The 21,361-nt window shown below is 43.1% G+C and overlaps 1 protein-coding gene across 1 annotated transcript; it reads right to left on the bottom strand.

Annotated features, from left to right (window-relative positions):
* Positions 1 to 6,963: 6,963 nt before the first annotated feature.
* Positions 6,964 to 20,254, bottom strand: LOC139768940 (sortilin-related receptor). The gene is made up of 10 exons (XM_071699610.1): positions 19,871 to 20,254; positions 16,933 to 17,211; positions 16,655 to 16,816; positions 16,253 to 16,537; positions 15,895 to 16,163; positions 11,404 to 15,686; positions 11,044 to 11,300; positions 10,383 to 10,860; positions 10,084 to 10,290; positions 6,964 to 9,979 (listed from the first exon to the last, which is right to left on the bottom strand). Exons 1-10 carry the CDS (start codon positions 20,222 to 20,224, stop codon positions 9,918 to 9,920), a joined length of 6,636 nt encoding a protein of 2,211 aa, XP_071555711.1. The 5' UTR covers positions 20,225 to 20,254; the 3' UTR covers positions 6,964 to 9,917.
* Positions 20,255 to 21,361: the final 1,107 nt, after the last annotated feature.

Below are 21,361 nucleotides of genomic sequence, written 5' to 3'. Positions count from 1 at the left end.
TTCAACCCCCGGCTTTGCAACTTCGCGTCATGTTTCCGTTACTCTCGCGTCCAGTAGTTCTCTCGGCAATTTGCACGCGGATATCATTCACGAGCGGAGTTAATGCTATTGTAATTCACACAGAGACGAAGTAATGTAATAAAGATATTATAAGATTAAACAATCGTTCACTTTCTGATAGAATTCTCTTGAAATTCTGAAATTCTTCCTGAATTCTCCTGAATCCTTATTATCGCGCCTCGTAATCGCTCTTCTAACTTCGTACGGCTGAGACTATAAGAGATCGATGAGTAATTGCACTCAAGTACTTCGTTCTTATTCCGCCGGTTTAAGGATCGATATTACTGTCCGCGAAGCGCGGAGCCTCTTGCCTTTGTAACTACTGTCTACTCGACGAACGCCGAGATACTACCGAGACGAGCCGGAGGTAGCTTCTCTTTTGTGGTGCAGACAGGTGCTTAATTGTGGGAACGCGGCTCCCTTTTGCCTACATCATTCACGGCCTCGTTCGTTTAGTATTCCTCCTCCGTGTCATTATGTCGACGCGGACACTTTCCGCATCCGATCTCTCTCTCTCTCTCTCGCTCTCTCTCTCTCTCTCGCTCGCTCGCTCGCTCCTACCTTCTCTCCCTTCGCACGATTCATTCAAGGAACAAAAGTCTCGTATTATACACTGGCCGCCTGAACAATTACGCGGAGTAATCCGCGGTTCCCAGAACTAAATGCGACTTTAATATTATACTTCTCCACGACGGTCTCGAAAATGCAATCCATACATTCTTCCCCGCCGCTTAATTACAGGCATGGAATAAATTAACTTTTTTTTTGCGCTCGAATCGTAGCAAGAGCTGACATTACACGATCTTCAGTGTAGAGTGGTATTCAAACGAATTGGAACGAACTTTCTTCTTGCCATTTCTCAAAGTCATCCATACCTAGGGACGAGATGTCTCCTTCACGCTATTCCGAACTTGCAAGGTCGAGGCAGGATGGTCGTTCTACGATGCAGGGATAAGCTTCTCCGTGCTTGAACCTGCACCGTCGCGTGCCAACTTCATTAGCTTCCCTTTCGACTCGAGCTCTCCTCCGCCCGCGATGGGATCTCAAACTTTGTTCGGAACCCGGCACTTGTTTCTCCAGTACACTTCCCCAGTATATCATCTAACAATCTAACTAAACTTCGCGGATGGTGGAATTACACTGAGGCTAGATGGTGTCGAGCCGCCCCCGATGTAGCTCCTTCTTGCGTTCGCTGCACAGTCGGGCCATTTAATAGTGGGGATCCGGATCCCTTCTTTCGCGCTGGCCGGCGGACCTGCTTGCCTCCTCGTGTCCTTGCTCCAGCGCGATCGTGATCCTCGATATACCAGGCGTGTTCCTCCCTCCTTTATCCCTCTCATTCTCACGATCCTCGGCACTACGCTCCGTTTCTGGCTTAAGTGCGAATCCGTGTCGGATGAAATTTTCACTAAATACTATTAACGTTTATTTAAATGTCCCTCCACCAGTTTAGGACTTTCTCCGTGTATAATAACCAGGTTTCCTTTAAGCTTATAAGAATTAAAAGATGTTCATTTGTACGTATATCTAAAACAACGCGAATCTGCAGAACAGCCAATTTCGTCGAAATTACATTCCGAGGTATTGCTATCGAAATAATTGCTTAACTGTATTAAAACTTGCATACCAAAAATTGACTAAATTTCCGAATATATTTGCATTGCCAAAAATTACATAATATATTTGTTAAATATCTAATATACTTACGCAAATATATATTCAGAAAATAAATTCTAAATAAGAGTTAAACCAATTCCGTTTCCAGTCTGCATATAAATTAATGTAGAACTTTTCTGCTATAATAATATGATGATCCCTTGAAACTTGAAATAATCAAGAAATGTTTTTCTGTACACGTAATAAAAAAATGTCATGTAAAACAAACGCTACTGGCTATTGCTTTCAAGTTTGCAAATTGTACGTCATCGAACGATCGATTCGCAATCGTGTACAATCTTATCCTAGCCATTTCCAGCCGTGTTATTCGGCCGCGCGTGGGAATTTCTCTTCCAGAGAAAATCACCGCGAAGGTCCCACCTGAAAAAGGGCGTTCTCACGCGAAGCGCGAGCTCGAGTGGTTGCTAACATTGGACATTTTCTAGGACGGCGACCTCGATCTCCGCATATGCCGCGTTCCGCTAGAGCGGAAGCGTTGTTTAATACGTATACGAGATCGTTTCTGCGAAAATGTCCTACGGGGGTGAGGCGACCCGGTGAGGGGCTAAACGTGCAATAGCTGTCACATGCTAAACGGTCAGTGTAATATGGTAATCCTGCGTGGTAATTCGCGAGGAAACAAGCAATTAGTGCCCAACACTGTTTGTTAATCGAGTTCCCGTTTTCTTTCGTAGCTCGTTCACTCGTGCAACGTTTATCACTCGAATCACCATAATTTCGCCATAAATAGACCGAATTATTTTAATATCGTTGCATGCGATGGTCACCGAAAGTAGAAGAAGTAAACTCGCTGTGTATTTAAGAAAGGATCCGAATAACAGTGGTTTATCAAGGTAAACATCTTAACGGGCCGCGATGGTGTAATTTTGGTGATTTACGAGGTATTTTAATACGGGATTCTCTTTATCTCGCCAAGCGAGAGAAGAGTCGGATAATTTAATCAACTGCACCGCCTTAATTACAGAAATTTTGAAGAAACGATAGAGGAATAATAATAATAATTTAGTCTCTTTAATCGATAGCTCTTTAATCAGCTTGCTAACATTATCTATAGCACATTATCTATAGTCACTAGTCCAAAAGAAATCAAATCTATTTCTGACATCACAGAAATACGTGTTTTATTCATCTATGTCTCTTTAATCGATGTAATTAGCTTATTCGAAAAGACACAAGAAATAGATAAAAATTGAGAGAACTAGACTATCTTTCGAACGCAACTTCCGCACTTGCATATTTGAATTCTTCTGTTTTCCCCCTTCACTTGCATAAATTGTGATTTTAATTATATGCACTTCCTACATAGATTTTTCATTCTTTATCGAAGTCTAATAAAATTCTACGACACACGGTGAAAGCCGGTCCTCCGTTCCAATTCTAGTTATCAATTTATATTACATTGCTCTTTTATAATAAACATCAAGGTTATTGGGAATGAAAAGCGATTGATGGCCTGAATGTAAGTGTCTGCAAAGTAGGTCCGCGCTTTTCAACAAGCAAGATATTTGCCATTTGATCGTCATCACATATGTACAGCTAATTACATTTTCCCTCTGTGCGTACTGCACACATGAAGAACATAAGAGGAACATGAGTAAAATTGTTTTATTAATTCCACACTTAACGATTATTTTTATTATCCCCCGTCAGAGTCTATAAATAATAAGCCTCAGAAAATCTTATAGATTGTTTATGTTTCTGCAGCATCTAACAATGTTTCATCACTTCAATTTTCAAATACTCAGATCAATGATCGCTTGATGTTCCGACGTTGTAGTACTCTGCGACATAAAATTTATGTAAGCCAATTGCTGTTTGTGATTTTAGAAAAGATTACCGTGTCACGCACGCTTTAATAAGCGCGTCTTACAAACGCAGGACTTTTATATTAAATGAAAACCATTACATTCAGTTTATGACGTATGCTATATAAGCTTAATAAATTTTACGGAGCAAGACGGTTTCTTAAAAGTCATGCAGCTGTTGAAATTACGTAGACAGATATATGCGAAGCTGCTCCAGATACGTCAAGAATAACATTTGTATCGCGTAAATCGTTAAATATGATATTCTGCAGGAAATTAAGAAATCTCTAATGCAGCGAGAAAGCGCTCTCTTTCCTGTCGTAAGAAAATATTCGCGAACGATATTAAACGCGAATTTATTGTAATAGCTTTATATTACTTGCGCTCTTCGCGCAAATGGCGAAAATAAATATAATTAACCGAGGGATTAAACGTTAAACAATCCACTTGATGCAAAACGTTTATCCGTAACGTAACGTATGCCGCAACGAGAAGATCAGAGTAGACCCCCCGGCAGCGCCCATCGCGCGTTCCGTAACGCGAGGTGATTCAGTCTTCAAACGATCTGATTAGAAGAGGAGCGCGTACGCATACTGGCCGCATGTATAATTAGGGTAACAATTATGATTACGGTAAACGCGCACGCGGTTGCCCCGAGTTAACGCGCCGCGTCGTTTAGCGTAACGACGCGACGTCTTTCCTTCGCGGAGTTTACGACCGATTAAGTAGATTAGCGTAAAATTTACGAGTCTCATAAATAATAATAAAAAAAACACGTCCGTTCCGTACACTGTTAAATATTAGAGGATTAAAGAGTGAGAACAAGTGTCCATAGGCAAATGGCCCCATTTTTTCGCATTCGATTTTGGTCAAGAAGTAGGTACCAAACGAAAGGTCTCGTCAATCTGATTACAGATATGTCAGTCTCAGAGTGTACCTATTTACCGTTCCAGGAGATATCGGGCTCCAAAAATTCCAAAACCAATAGATGGTGCCTGTTATGAACGTTCTCGGTAATGTCAATCTCAGGGTAGGATATACGACTCGGGTCAGAGAGAATAATCTTTATTGTCCTTTCGAGGAGACCGATAGCTTTCGTGGTCTCTGCGCTACTGGTTTCGCCGGGCGAGCGCTCCCCCCCCCCTCCCTCTAGTTCGCGCCTTTGGAATTTTTGGAGCTCCAATATCTCTGGAACGGTAAATAGGTACACTCTGAGACTGACATATCTGTAATCAGATTGACGAGACCTTTCGTTTGGTACCTACTTTATGAATCGAATGCAACAAAAATGTGGCCGATCTTGTTCTCACTCTTTAAACCAATACCTTAAGTTAAAATAACATTTTTTTATTTTTAACTACCATGTGAGTCGAAATTTATTATTTTAACACAAAACAATATTATTTTAACTTTACTGATTTTGTTAAATACATTGTTTCAGTAAATGACATATTGAATAAGAGCAGTGGCGACCTATAGGAATGCTTAAAAATGACTCAAATTGAATATAATTTGACACTACGAATTTAACAGTGTGATACACATAATAACGCACGGCTTCTGCGAGTGTGTGATTCCGTGAAAAATCATATAAATTAAATTAAATTTATTTATTAAATAAATGTGCATTAAACAAGAGATAAAGTAAATTATTTAAATAAAAAATACTCTGAAATCTTGCTACTTTTTTACAAGAGAAATATCTCGGATGTCGACACGCGCACCATGCGCGTTCATCACTGAATACTCGGAAATTAAATATATATTCCTGGCACGAACGTAGATGAGATTAGTTTTTTCCGCGCTTGAAAACAGAATCAACGTTACAAAAAAATGGCTGAAATAAACTTGGAAATTTATAACGCTTGAAAAATTATGACATCGTTTCTCCGCGAAAAACGTGAGAGAAACTACGCATCTCGGTTCTTTCCGAGATGATATTCCCGAGAGTAGTTGAAAAACCCCGTTCCAACTATATCTCGTATGTCATAAATCATCTTGGACACTCTTATAATACTTTATGGCAGTGGTATACTGCCTGCTAATTTCACGGAATAGCCCATGCCATTGCCAATCAACGATGAAATGTAATGTGTATGAAATTATGAAGAGGATATTATACGAAGCGTAAGGACCGGAGTGGAAGATAGTAATAAAAGTGAATATAGTTGAGCGGAAGGTAAACGATATTGCGGTATCTCGTAGTGCCGGAATAATGGCCTCTAAATTTCCTTTTATTTCATCGCGAGTCAAGTGCGGTCGAAGTTTATTGCGAAAGTTTAGTGCGCACGATTTAGAAGAGGGTTGCGTTTATTAATTGGAGCGCATCTCCCGCAAGGAAAAAGTCCAGTGTATTAGGATATTCAACCGGAGGCTTTTTATAATCTGAGGATATTTAACAAATTTATTTTAATTTCTTTTTCTATTATGTTGATTCTACTTATGCCTCAATAGACACGTAGAAAATTGTTCAATTCCCGAAGCTTTCTTAGCAATATGTGTGCATCTTGACAAGCTTTGAGATTTTTAAAAATTTCTCGTGTAACTCTGTTGGGCAATTACCTCAAAATAGCATATCCTTTTACACACATAATTTTAAATGACAAAATATTTATATATAAATTACTTTATATACATATATACACATGTTTAATTCAGGACTGCAGTTACACCGTAATAATCGTTGATGAATGTAATCAGGCGTTGAAGATGCGGCCGCATTTGCATAACAAGAAGAATTACGTACGAGAACGACGAGAATTAAAGTGCGAAGAGGATGGTGTTAAATTTCCGGTTTCGTGCCGTTTGCTTAATGAGGTAACGGGTCACAAACTTCCAAATTGCCTTTTAGAAATGGTAACGGAAGTCTCTCACCTCCCTTGGACGAGATGGGCTCGTCACGAATAAGCGAAACTATTATTTTTGCCGTTCTACTTTTGGACGTTTGAGACATGGCCCGGAACATCCGCTACATTATACCAGAATTCGTGAGTTTGACAGGATAATGAATGTGCTACTTTTTTAAATATGTGCACTATCTATAATCTATATAAAAAACATTAAATTAAATCGTTATTAGATAACCAAAATTTGCAAATTTCTAACAAAATTAAAGTAGATTTTTTATTTTTCCGTAGCCAAAATGTTGAGCGTCAATGGTTTTCATAGTTGAAATATTAAATGTTAAATGTCTTGATAAGAAATTAAAACTAGAAAGCTTTTCGTGAAATAAGCGGCAAAATAAGTTTTAACTAAATAATAGGAAAGCTAAGTAGCAAAATTAAAACTTATATTGACAAGAATGATTAGTAAAAGAAGTAAGTTAATGGATAATGTAATGTGCATGTCATCAAGTTTATCAAAAATGCGAAGGTATCAAAGCAATTTATAAATAAAAACGAGAACATTTAAATGACAAATATTCTGTGACTTAAGTTTATTTATTTACACGTAAATATATTATATATGTATATATATTATATATCACTGTCTCTTGTCGCGTTATAACTTTTTTGACATTTACATGTAAATCAGCTATATATATTCTCTTCTATTCTCATCGCTCTCGCTAAAGCGGCCCATGAACAATATTATTACATAATATTTCCATATTATATAATAATATTGATTATTTGATATAAATGATATCAATGATATATTAATTATATCAATTATGTTGATATCATATGATGTCAATTATATCACTATATTATTGATACAATAAAATTGCATCAATATTTGATTGATTACGTATAAAAGCCGCGTAACACAGATTTAAAAACATGGACATTTTTATTAGTGTTTTCTTCTCCAACATTTGACGACGTGTAGCAAAAAAAAAAAGGGAAGAAGTAAACCGTTGGTGGGCCGAGAGCGTAATCGCGTCAAGTACCAGCAGGGCAAACCTTTCCTTTACAATTAATTCAATTCGTTCGGGAGGTCACTATTATGTCAGCTACGACACAAAGGAAACGTACCAAACCTCATTAATACTGTTAGCTTTTCATCGATCCGCCGTCGTTTCGCGCGTATACCCTTCATCACTTTCTTTTTCTGTCGTCAAAAAGAGCGAGATTTTCAGAAATATCAGTATGCTATGCAACAGGATGTAAATGTGTGAATTACAATCTTTTTATCACGATTTAGATTAATTCACAATTTCACAATGGCATAGAAATGCCGGCCGTTCAATCTGTTTAACGCGTTCGTCGACTCGGCATATTGACTCGAACAAAATGATCGGCTCAAAAATATATGAGTTTTTTAGAAACTCGTAGCACATCACACATTTCTTTTTTATTTGAGAGAAGAGAAGAGAGAAAGAAGACAATTAATTAAAAATACAATCAATCTTACGTCTAGACTCTTTGTAATAAAAAACAACTGCTCTCGTTTGTGTATATGTATGTCATATACACAGCAAAAGATCCTGTTAAATCGATGGTTTCTTTTCGTCGTCGCGGCGCGTATGCATAGAGAATCTTAGACTATTCCGACATAAAAATATAACTGATCGCGGGATTTAACCATTAATGTCTTTTACGGATAATCCAACGGATTAAGCGTGTTATCTTTCACACGCTTAAATATTTAAACATTATTTACAACAATCTGAAAGTCACGACGCATTCGCTACCATTTTATTCGCACTGAGAACACCCGATAGTCGTTTCTTTTTGTTATTTTCTCATCGGCATCTTGTTGGTAAACCTCTCCTAATCTTAACTAAAAACGTTCGATCTTGGTGAGAATAATCTATCATTTTTTAAATGTAAGATTAAAAAAAAAAGTAATCTACTTAATCGTACAGAGCACACAATTATTTGACGAATATCTTTTTTTATGTGTACCTAAAGATAAAAAAAAACCGTACTTAGCATTGTGTTCAAATCACAATAATTGTAACACACTTTTTACGAGGGTCAGATCACCCTTTCGCGAGATTGAAACTCGCTTATAAAGACTTCTTTCAATGCCGCATCGCGGTCGATATAAAATTCTAATCGGGACGATCATAAAAAGTTGCTCGAGACGATTATTCAAGCCGAAGAACTCGAATGAAACGTCATAGGAATCTATTCTATGAACAGACGAGATTGATATACCTCTTGAATGCGGCATTAGAAGAAAGTGTTACTTTGGTCATGCACTTGCTATATGGAAAAAACTTATGGCCTCTGTGGGGTGTTTATTAAAACAGCTTTTACTAAAAAGTTTGTGTCCCGAGTGCCGGTAACTCACTTTCGCATCAACAAATCTGAATACGGACTAAAAAAGTTTCTTCACACATACAGGTCATATAAATATAATATTAAAAATGCAAATGTGTGTCACCTCAAAAGTCTCACAATCAATCCATAAAAAATATTTACTATATACAAACTGCCGTCGATTTCAACGATTGGCGTTTATCCTTTCACTATACGGTAATCATATTTCCAACCTACAGCCGTCCTGGACTTGTTTACACTCGAATTTGAGGTGCAATGGCCTTTCCAACTTCACGGCAGGTAGTTACTTCGAGCACTCGTCATGTACATGTATACCATATTTCTACAAACGTACTTAATGAACGACGCGAAAAGCTCTCGTGTAAGCGCTCTAAGCAGCCTGTTTATCGATCAATAGTCGTTAACTGCAACAGCACAAGTACGGTCACAGTTAAGTATTCAGTCTTGAGACGCTTTCATAAAAGCTTTTCCTTCCATTATAAAGCTTGATCTATATTCAAAATTATCATATTAATAGTTAGGGATAGGCACTTTATGCTTTTGAACACCTATGGTTTATGCCAAGAAAAAATATGCCTGATTATGCCCTCATTATGCGCGATTATGTGATTTCGACCTTTCATGTAATATGTAACAGCCCATGACGACTGTGAAATTGTATAAAAAATGGGAAATATAGGAATTGGGCTAGACCTGTATGTAAGACCGTGGTTACAAACATCCGTCGCCCTCAACCGTTCCCCCCTTCCTCCGCGAGACTTCGAGTTCGAGATTCTCCAATCGAGAAGCTTTTACGGAAGCTTCCAAGCCAGCTTCTGCGGCGGCAGAGCGGAGAAAGTGTACGATTTTGAAAAGTGTACGTCGTTTTTCCCCAAATCCGAGTGTTTTAAGTGCAAAAATGGACTTTTTTCGATAATTACGCGAGAACCGCATTATGCTGCGCGGAGGTCTCATTATGCGACTGAAATCTGTCAGTACTAAGTGCGTACTATGCATAACTATCGAAATTAGAGCTTAAGAACATTTTTTGACATTATGCTATTATGATTAAAAGCATAAAATGCCTATCCCTATTAATAGTGTCTTGGCACATCGTCTTTCCTAGTACGTAAATATTCTGTTTATACACATATATATATGGTATTCATGCAATTACGAGCGGTTCGTCATCTGAAAAGCCTCGAATTACCGGACTGTCTTCTTCTTCTGTAAAAGAAAAAGAGGAGAAATAGTCGTTAGTTTATTTTCATATTGTTTCATTCTTACCCCCCACATTTTTCCCCACTTTTCAAATGCAAAGTAGCACTCACCTAAACCATCTGTCGTGCCTGGGAAAGTGGCTTGTCCCCGTCTCGTATCGTAGTGGCTATTGGCGAACTGCGTAAAGCTGTTAGATAGCCTCCTATGTCGAACGATGAAATATGCGAGCGCAGCACCGAGCGCTATAACGATCAAACAGATCGGTATAGCGAGGGATAATATGCTCGACGTGTTCATTATCACCGGAAGCTGCGATCCTGCGTTAAATAGAAGAAAGAAGAGATTATTATTATTATTAAAGCACAGCAGGGGCTCCACACGTCGAAAAGAAATGTTAAAGACATCTCACCTGATATCTGCGTGCTCCAAGTTTCGCTCAATGGACTTTGGTAGCCTTCGTTCGTGACCAAACGCGCGGCGAAGGTGTAAATCATATCCGTTTTGGCATCCTTGTAATGGTAAGGCGAATCTTTGGCCTGCAAGACTTTGGCGGTCGATTCGTTTATTGTTCTCGATCCCTCGGCCACCAAAATTTCATAGTACCGATCGGCATCCTTCCGGATGTTTTCCGGCAAATCCGGTTCTTGCCAATAAATCAAATATTCCGTATTATCGTGTAAGACGGTGAACTGATGAGGCGGCTTGATCGGTGGCGCTACGTAGATGAACGGTTGCGTGGGTATGGCATTTTCGACATCTGTGGCTATTGTAATACTGTACTTCCCGCCGTACTTGATGGAATTGAACGTATGCTTCATAATGGTTTCGTTAGTCGGTAACAGTGTCACAGCCATCTGCTTGTTGAGAATCATTTCCGTAACGGAAATCTGTAATCGGAAAAAAGATACGAGATCGATGAATATTCTCGCTAAAAATACATGTATTTTCAAATTTTTATCAACAAGGGGAAAGAGAAATTTTTGGGAAATTTCTCGTAAGTATAAATCTTTCTCAAAATCTCTCGCGATGTTATTTTCCCAGAGAAATGTTTCGTAGCATTATTGACTTACCGTGTAACTGATCGGTTCGTCAATCGTCGGACAACTCGCGCTCCACGAGACGATTATGCTATCGTTTTTATCCGGCGACGGCGTTACTCGCAATCTCTTCGGAGGTGCACGTTTGTTGAAGTGCGTCGTGACCGCAATCGGTTGATTTAAAGGTCCCGCGCCGTAATCCCCAATAACGCCAACGGCAAAGACGTACGATTCACACGCTTCCAGATCCTTGATCGTAGCCGTGAGATTAGTGGTGATGAGTTTATAAGCTAAAAACGGAAACAAACGATATTAAACGATATACAAACACATCGATTATCCCACCCAAGATATAATCCTCGTGTGAAGAAAATGCAAATGACTTTTAAATACCTTTAAAGAACTCCAACATGTTGGTAGCGTAGTGAATAGCGTATTGCCACTTGATCTTCCTGTTGCTCTTCGGTGGGTCCCAAGTAAGCTTGACGGTCGTTCTCTGGGACTTGACCAATTGCGCTTCGAAGTTAATTGCCGTCGGCAGCACGGTGCCGTTCGTCGTGGCGGTCACCATGGCGACCCTACCGACGTACTTCTTCTTCATCGCGCCGACCTCGAAGGTGTACTTGGTACCCGGCGCCAATTTCTTAACCTCCATCAGATTGTCCATGGTCGAGACGGTTTGCAGGGCCGGATACGCTGGCGGTGCTCTGGGAGTGATGTTATACCCGTCCACGTCCTTCATCTTCTTCCACGTCAAAGTGACCGAGTGATTCGTCGTGGCCACCACACGGAGATCTTCAATGTCGTCGATGTTGGCCGAGCCGTCGAACATCAGCGTGACAACCGTCGACGAGGCAGATTGATATTGCCGGTTCTTCGCCACGATCCAGAAGGAATAATTCTTGCCCGCCTCGAAGGCCATGTCGATGACCGCGGAGGTCATCTTCTGCCAATTGAACTCCATCGGCGGTATCGGCGGCGTAACGTAGCCCTGATATCCGATGATGAGACCGTTGGGACGTATGGGCGGTGTCCAGCAGACCTCCACACGGGTGCCGTTCTTCTGCGTGACGGCCACGCTCCATGGCTCGGACGGCACACCCTCGCCGGTCATCACCACCAGATACTTCGCCGGTGGGAATACGGTGGCCTGGCCCTTCACCTTCACGTAGACCGTCAGATTGTACTTGGTGTACGGCTCGAGATGGTTGAACGGGTACTCCGTGTCCTCGATCCACTCGCTGGCGTTGGTCCACTTGGCCCCTGGTACCGCCCGCGCGATAGACGGCAGGAACTCGAACGTCACGTTCGACGGTATCGGCATCCACCAGAAGAGGAAGAAACTCGAATCGTTGACAGAGCGCTCGTCCACGCCCATCACTAGCACCTGATACACGCGCGAGCCGTTCTTCTCGCAATTACTCTCGTCGAAGCCGTCTAGACAATCATGTTTGCCGTCGCAGTAGGCCGCCAGCGGGAAGCAGCGGGTCTCGTCGCATGGGAAAAGACCAACGTAGCAGGAGGGCGTGGCAGGTGGGTTCACCTCGTGATCCGTGTGGCACCCAAGCTCGTCGCTGCCGTCCGGACACTCCTCGATGCCGTTGCAGATGCTCGAAAGCGGTACGCACGAGCCGTCTTGACGGCACATGAATTGATCGTTCTCGCGGCACGCGTGCGTCTGCTCGCAGTGTTGCTCGTCCTCGCCCGACGGACAGTCGTTGGAGCCGTCGCACACCCACGCGTTCTCAATGCAATCGCCGTTGTAGCACTGGAACTGATGCTCGCGACAGTTGCGCGGCTGTTGCGTCGTGTGAACCGGAGGCGTAGGATCCAGGCCGCCGTCCACGCCGCCGCCGCAGCCTATCTCGTCGGAATCGTCGCCGCAGTCGTCCACGCTGTCGCACTTCCACCAGTAGGGCACGCATTTCTTGTTGTTGCACATGAACATCCAGTCGTTGCAGGAGTTCATCGATATAGACGGGCTTATCGGTGGCGGGATAGTGGTGATGGTGCAATTTACCTCGTCGGAGCCGTCGACGCAGTCCTTGTCACCGTCGCATGCCCATGATTTATATATGCACCGATGTCCGTTCTCCTTAGTGTTGTTGCATGTAAACTGCCACGACTCGCACACCATGTTGTTGCAGTCCTTCTCGTCGGCGCCGTCCTCGCAGTCTGGCTCGCCGTCGCACTTCCAAGAGGTCGGTATGCACGAATGATCCGCCTTGCAGACCATCTCGTCGGAGCGACACGTATTCGGTTGAACGTTCTTGGTGCAATTCTGCTCGTCCGAGCCGTCGCGGCAGTCGTCCTCGCCGTCGCAGCGCCAACGATGAGATATACAGCGGCCGTTGTGGCACTTGAACTGCGTCTCGGTGCAATTGGTGTACGTGCAATTCACCTCGTCCTTGCCGTCCTTGCAGTCACGATCCAGATCGCACACCCAGTATTTAGGTATGCATTTGTTATCGTCGCATTCGAAGTTATTCGGGCTGCACGTGGCGCGGTTGCAATGCACCTCGTCTGAGTTGTCGCCGCAGTCGTTGTCGCCGTCGCACTTCCAGAATTCGGGGATGCACACGTGGTTGTTGCAGGCAAACTGGTTGGACGAGCAGGTGCTGGCGACGCGCGGGCACGTCGAGTTGGAGTACGGCTTGACACCGTTCGGGCAGAAACACTTGCCGTCCGTCATCACCATACCGTCCGGGCAGAGGCAAACGTAGCTGTTGCGCGGCGCGCCCAGGCAGATGTGCGAGCACGTGTGGTTCTTCGCGCACTCGTTCTTGCCAATCTGCACGCTGTGCGCGAAGATCTTGAGATCCATCAGACCCGCGATCTGGAAACCGACTACCGTGTTGATTCCGACCCCGTGATCCTTGTTGGCGATGAATATCATCGACTGCTTCCAATCGTCCCAATACACGTTGTCCTTGAACACAGCGACCGCGAATGGATGCGAGACACGCGCGTCGGTAGCGATGATTTTCTTGAACCTTTTACCATCGAAGTCGGAGGAAGCTATGTAATCCGCTCGAGCGTCCACCCAGTAGATACGTTCGGCGATATGATCGATCGTTATTCCGTTCGGCCATTCGACATTGGGCTTAGTGAACAATCGTTTAACGTCCGTGCCGTCCAAGTTGGCTCGGGAGACCGAGGCATTGCCCGGTGCCCAATCGGTCCAGAACATATAGCCGTTCATAGGATGAACCGCGATACCTCGAGGCTTTTGCAGATTGTTCGGCCCTAATATCGTCCGGCGCATTCTGCCCATGGTAGGTACATCCGTTCGGATTATCTGTATCCTCATCTTAACACCGTCCACAAAATAGAGCACATTGGACACCCAATCGAAGGCCATTCCCTCGACGGAACTCAGATCGGTCTCGACGAGAATCTCGGGATAGCTAGCGCCATCCTTCAGACACTGTCTACCGATTGTGTCGTTTACAATATCTGCCCAGTACAAACAGTTATTTTTCATATCGAATTCGATTGCAATGACATTCTTTAGATCGTGCACAGGTAACGTCTCCATTTTATTCTCCACCAAGTCGATTCGCGTAATGTGTTCTCGTTGGGCGACCAATAAGAATTCCGGCCTCTCGTCCATCGGACATGGGATCTCGTCGGGCTCAAAGTTCCTCGCGAGGCCGTCGGTACAGTCATCATCGGATATCTTCACGTAGCCCTTTGTGCGATTATAGAACGCACCGGGCTGACACGTGATCGGCACGGCGTAAGGATCGTAATCGGCGACGCTGGATTTATTGCGAATGCAGTGATAGGGATTCCCGACGCGCATGAAACCGTAATCGCACTGATAATCGTTCGCGTCGCACTGACAGGTTTCCAGTCTCACTGCCCGATCGTAGTTCACGCCCTGGTAGCAATTGGAGCGCGGCGCGCGTCTCTGATACGTTTCCTTACGTCCTAACACGCAAGCCATGACCGGTTGGTCGGTGCTCGACGGAGACCAAAACTTGTAGTCATCCTCCGTGCATTCCCTCTCGAACACATTTCGTAGATCGACCTTGATGATAAGCCATTGATGCTGCCCGCTGTCCGATCCGAACATGGTGAACACCGTGGTGTTTTCTCCAGGCTCCGTCATGAGGCCGTAGACACGTAACATCTTCTCGTTAAACTCGTATGTCTCCCACGTCTCGCCCTCGTCTGTCGAGTACGAGATATCTCTGGTCTCCCCGCGCGATTTGAAATACTTTACCGCCACCAGTAAACCTCCGTGATCGCCCATGTTGAAGAAGTAATAATCCTTCAGTACTTGTTTCCACGTAAGACCGGCGTCTCTAGACACGTAGAGCGCAGGATGACCCTTCAAGCTAGATCCGATCACACCGGTGGCCATTATTATTCCGGGCGCCGATTTCGAGCTCATGATAGTGACGGATCTTGTCACCGGATATAATTGACTGAATCTCTGACTCAAATGTAACGAGCAGTCTTTTCCACAGTGAATGAAAAAGCCTTCGTGATTCGTCGTTGGTGCCTTAATACTGTTCCAACTAACGCCATGGTCGAAAGTGATTAATGACTCCAAGTGTTCCGGCCCGATCGAGCTTGATTTCGGGTTACCTTTGACCCGCGACGCTATGTATATACCTCGAAGACCTTCGACCTTATATAGATCCGTGAATGCCTCGTCAGCCACGTCACTACGCAAATAATACAAGGTCGAATAAATACACGGGTGAGTCAAGAAAATTTTAAGGGAAAATTAACGAGGAGTTCTCTTATAATCTTATTACCTAAAACTTATAATCTTATTTTCACGAGTTTCACAGCCTTCATAATAATTATAAGTTCACAAAACTTGTAATTTTATTTTTATAAAATGATTATTCGTTATATTTTGTTACTTACTTCAACCAACTGTCCTTCCAAGTACTGTTGGGGAAAAATGTGAGGATGCTCTCCAGAGACAATGTAAATATAGCTTTCTCGTGGTCTATAACTTCCGACACGTAAAGATTGATCATAGTGTCGCTGTGCGACACAGCGATGAAGACTCGATTGTACGACACGTCTACAATATGATAATCTTTGCAATCCAATTCCGTGTTAAAATGCGCTGGGACAAACGTTTGATTCTTATAGGAGACGTACAGATCCAGATGCTCCGACGTTCCATTCTGTTAAAAAGATTATAAGCAACGATCAATGAAAACAGGTAAATTCTGAATCTTATGAGATTTTACATATAGCATCGTAACACACTTACCTTCGAGTTTTTCATAGTGGCGAACATGTAGTCACCTCTGATCTGGAAATCCTCAACGTTTTGAATAACCACGATAAATTCCTTTCGTATAGACATTCTAACTCGCAACGCATTGTTCGCTCTTTGATACCAGGGCAAATTTCGCAGATCCAGCTTCAAAACCGTATTTAGTCCAGTAGGCTCCGTGCGTTCAACTAATAGAACGCGATACGGGGACCAAAAGAAAGCCTTTACGAATTGGTGAATCGGTACCCAGGATGTTCCACGATCGGTCGACAGCCACAACTGAAATTGAAGTATTCCAAAGTCAGAAAGAATAATTTTCTACTATCTTATATTCTTTAAAATAAAATAGGAACGGTATAAATTCAGAATTTAAATAATTGCTAAATAATATTATACCTTCCGCGCTGGATCAACTTTGTCCAGTGCGACGAGCACCCGTGGGTCTAATTCGTAAAACGAGACTTCGCTCGGGTGAAACGGCACCGTGACCCTCTGGATTGTTAGACCGTTATTATATGTTATAAAGATTAAATTATTCTGACTGTCCACGAAGACACACTGCAAAAGAAGAGAAGTCTCGAGAAACGCTCTTTGAACGGCAGAATTGGAAATATGCCCAGGAAATATACGAGCCATTTATTCCGTAGGAAACGCTTTTGTAAAGCGGAACTCACGTGTTGGTAGTACTTAGGATGATTGGTGAATTTGTCCACAACCGCATAATGAGCATTGGGGTCGGACGAAACCCTGAACAGTTCAGTCTTATTCTCGAACGTGTCGCCGTAATCGTAACTGATGTACACAGCGCTAGGATGAGTCGGGGAGGAGAATTTACCACCTCCTTGGTAGCGTACCACGGGCGTGCTATCCCTCGCTAGACATATTATTACGTTGGAGCCCTCCCCGACCCAATGTACCATCAATTGCTGATGCGAATCATTTAAAGCATTGACCTGTAACGACAAAGAAACAACATTTTTATCGAAAGGCGTCAAGTACCCAGAGACAAACTTATATAACGTAGAAATAAAACAATATTTATCCTACATGAAATCGCACGAGCCGGCATGACGAATAATAATCGGAGATAAGAGATAACAGATAACAGATAAGGGGTTCCGATAAAATAAAATTTAAAAAAAACAGAGAATAGAGAGAAAATAAACACGCAAAACAATCTCCGCAGCCAGTCGAATGTGAGCCGAGATTTATTAGCGGTTGGACACGAGATGCACGTGCGTGTAACTCGACATTTTCAATAAGTGTAATTGTAGACGGATAGATATATAGCGGGAGATGAATCATTGGGTATAACCATTCGCGGAAAAAATCTTGCTATCTCAATCAGCTCACATCCTGTCGGTGGCCGATATCACATTGCTTTGTTCAATATTCAATGTCACGCGAAATGTCGTGCAAATTCTGAAATGAAAAGAATTAAGCAGCGAATATAATTCAAGACGCCGTTGCGTGTAATCCAGAAATGCAAATTGAATGGGCAAAAAAATTACAGAATCGGCTTTAAAAATCGCACGCTAGGGAAAAAATTCCAGGATTTAAAGGTCGATCGTAGTAACGTCAAAAGTGAAAGTAAGAGCTGTCCGGTTCCTTCTTTTTTTCGTGCAATTAAGGTAGACGGACGACGGCACAAGGATGAGGCGTATCGCGTTCGAATGAAAAGCTATAATTATATTAATCGAGAAGTTATATCTGATAAAATATAAACCGCTCGTAATATACAATGAGCTTGCAGAAACAGGATAGTTAATTCTAATTACGTCATGGTACAATTAACTATTGATTAAAATATGCTTATTGCTTATGAATAAATCGGAGATGAGATGGTGAACGTTAAATAAGAGATAATAAATATAGCGTGCAAACGATAAGTTCGGAATAATAAAAATATGGGAAACCACGAAGAAGCGATAGATAATATTGTGATTGTAGCTGACTGATTACGTTTATCGAATAAATCGGAGGTGAGAGAGTAAACGTTAAAATAAGAGATAATAAATATAACGTGTACAATAAACTCGGAATAATAAAAATAAGGGAAACGAAGAAACATAGATAAATAGAAACAATAACTTCCTCCGCCAGTGATTAAAACCAAAATATTATTTCATTTCTCGACTAACTGGTACAAAATAAAAAAAAGTATGCACTACGTTTCGGCTCGAGGTTTTGACGATTAGACCGCACTTGAGAAGGGCTCAAACCTCGAGCCGAAACGTAGTGCATACTTTTCTTTATTTTGTGCCAGTTAGTCGAGAAATAAAATAATATTTTGAAACATAGATAATATTGATACATTATATAGCCGACTGATTAACGCTTGTCAAATAAATCGGAGATGAGAAAGTGAACGTTAACTAAGAGCTAATAAATATAAGGTGGTGCGATAAGCTCAAGGAATAATAAAAAAAGGGAAACGGAGAAACACATAATACTTTGCGATACATTTTGTAGACGACTGAAACTCGTGGCTACAATGCAACGTAACGCTATTCTTTTAGGTAGCTCTTATCTCCTCGACCAAATGACAAACTGCGCTTCCTTTGTTATCACGAAAATAAGTGCTCAATGCATGCATGCATTATCCTCCTGCGTATTCAAACGTGACTAAGCCCGCGACGACGACGTGACGTAAGGGGGAGACGTACATACTACGCAGGAAAAATAAACCAGAAATTGCGGCGAGTACCCATTCCCCAAAAAAACGGCGTCCTTCAGGGAAAAAAGAGGAAAGTCCACGCCGTCCAAATAATGACGGCGTGATGCTTAAAATAATAACGGCTTTAAAAATAACGGCGCGTGTACGTCCCGACGACGAGCGTCGGCGGGGGCGTACTGTTTACGAAGTCCCCCGGACGGCGCGGAAAACTCGGGAAAAGCAACTTAAGGAAGAAAGAAAAATAGAAAACGGAGGGAAGATATGCGAGACGGTTAGTGACCCCTTGGCGTGTCAATAACGTAGCGGACCCGCGACGATCCGTTTCTCCGTCTCTCTCTCTCTCTCTCTCTCTCTCTCTCTCTCTCTCTCTGTCTCTCTTTCTCTCTTTCTCTCGTCCGAGATTGATTAAATTTACTCCGGAAGAGAGAGATAATACGGCAATTATTGCCCCGGCTTATTCGCGCGCCGCGCACAAAGGCCGCCCTGTACGCCTCTCTCTCTCTCTCTCCCGACGCGACGCGACGCGACGCGACGGTCCATTGGGAAAAATTCCGCAGGACGACACGCAGCAGCCAGCGGTGGCCGGAGGGCGAGGGAGGCGGAGAAGGGTGGGTGTGTGCGTGCGTGCGTTCGCGCGCGCGCGCGCGCGTACGTGTACGCGTCCACATATGTGTGTGTATTCGTACGGAGCGTCTATTTGCGCGAATGTCGGAAGACCCGAAGGGTCGTGCGACGTTTCTTCCGGTCGTTCTCGTACGCGAACGACGAAAACAATCGTCGTCGTCGTCGTCGTAACCGTCTTCGCCGTCGCGCCGGTCGAATTGCGACGCAACGGCGCGCGGCGGCGGCGGCGGCGGCGGCGGCGGCGGCGGCGGCGGCGGCGGGGGCGACCTTCGGACGATCGAGCGGTTAGGTTATTACTTGTACGTACGTACCCTCGTCGTGATGTTTGGGTTATTGTTCGGGTGCTCCGGCAACGGTGCGGGCGCGGGTGCGGGTGCGGGTGTGGGTGTGGGTGTAGGTGTGGGTGCGGGCGCGGGCGCGTCTCGGCGCGTACGCGCGAATGACGTTTCCCCATCGTCGTGCTCGACGTGATCCTGGACGCGCGGATCCGCGTTCCGTCTGTCGATAATAAGCGGCTTCCGATACTGCGGATCGCTGGACTCCGCGACGTGCAGCCGCTTCGCCCTGTCACCGTGCCGCACTCCGTAATTGCATTCCGTTAGCAGGACCAGATGGAGGATCAACGCAAGGTAGTAATAGTGGGCCGCGCTCGACCGACCGGCCATCTTGCCCAAGACTGACTCCGCTCGCCGTAGGAGCGGCTGTATATTTGCCTTGAGTCGCGAACTATGCGCCTCACGCCAGACGCGTCGTCGTACGCGCCGCGACGGCGCGGCGCGACGGCCGCGCGCGCGCGCGCGCGCGCGTGGCGCGACGAATCCGTTCGAAATTAGTTCGAAAAATATTAATGAGGGAAGCACTTGTTTACGTGTTAAAATTTAATCCATTTTATGTATTGGAGATAACTATTTTAAAAATTACATTGTCTGCACTGTCGAGAAAACGTAAGGGGCGGATTGTACTCGTGCCGTGTAATATATTCTTCAAATAAAGAAAAATATATATCGCGACTCTCGTTCCCTCTTTCGCAACTCCTTTTTGACACTGAACGCGTTAGAATTATTATACAATTTTTACTACGTAATAGAATTATATATATCAATATATCGATAATTTATTGATTATTAAATAAACGCACGAAATTTTTTTTTTTGGAGAAAATTTTCCGAGGAAAAAGAAGGAGAGAATCAATCGAAGAAAAAGAAACTTAAATTAACGTTATGTGATTCTCGTTTCTATCTGTGTTCCATATTTAACGCTAAATATACGTGTTTGTGATTCTACGGACGATTTAATATTTTCCCATGCAAATTATAATATACAATTTTTATTAGATAATAAGAATTATCGATTAATTATTGCGCGACAGTTCCGTAAGGAGAACCGGTCGCGAAAAAAGAAACAACGTTGCGACTCTCTTTCCCACTCATATTCCGCGTTTGGCGCAAAATACGCTCGTTTTCGATTCTGCGATTCGAGAAATGAATTTATCCCTTATATGTAGGTATATATAGCGATATAAAATTTTTCCGCATAAGAAAATAGAATTGTCGAGAATTGAATTATTACGCGAAATTTGCGTTTTGAAGGGGAAAGAAAAAGAGAATTTGTTATATATGAATCACGAAAACACGCCATAATTGATCGAGATCGCTCTGCGACTGATTTCAGAGATTTGCTGTTATACCTTATTAATTATTATTTGGGCTTCTGCGGGTCACCTGAATGAATCACTTGTGAAAATAAATGCAATTAAGATAAAAGAATACGTAAAAAAAATTGCGAGTAATTCCATTTACTGC

Source organism: Temnothorax nylanderi, unplaced genomic scaffold, assembly GCF_030848795.1.
Source record: "Temnothorax nylanderi isolate EJ_2023f unplaced genomic scaffold, tnyl_v1.0 TNYL_tig0019_pilon, whole genome shotgun sequence".
NCBI classification, from domain to species: domain Eukaryota; kingdom Metazoa; phylum Arthropoda; class Insecta; order Hymenoptera; family Formicidae; genus Temnothorax; species Temnothorax nylanderi.
Note: the sequence above shows the minus strand (reverse complement) of the source record. Positions and strands in the feature narration are given on the sequence as shown.

Excerpts from the sequence above, each read along its gene's own strand:
- LOC139768940 (XM_071699610.1), bottom strand. The coding sequence starts at position 20,224 with ATGGCCGGTCGGTCGAGCGCGGCCCACTATTACTACCTTGCGTTGATC. Across the intron at positions 16,817-16,932 it reads ATCCTAAGTACTACCAACAC|TGTGTCTTCGTGGACAGTCA; the intron begins GTGAGTTCCGCT and ends CTTCTTTTGCAG. Across the intron at positions 11,301-11,403 it reads CATGTTGGAGTTCTTTAAAG|CTTATAAACTCATCACCACT; the intron begins GTATTTAAAAGT and ends TTCCGTTTTTAG.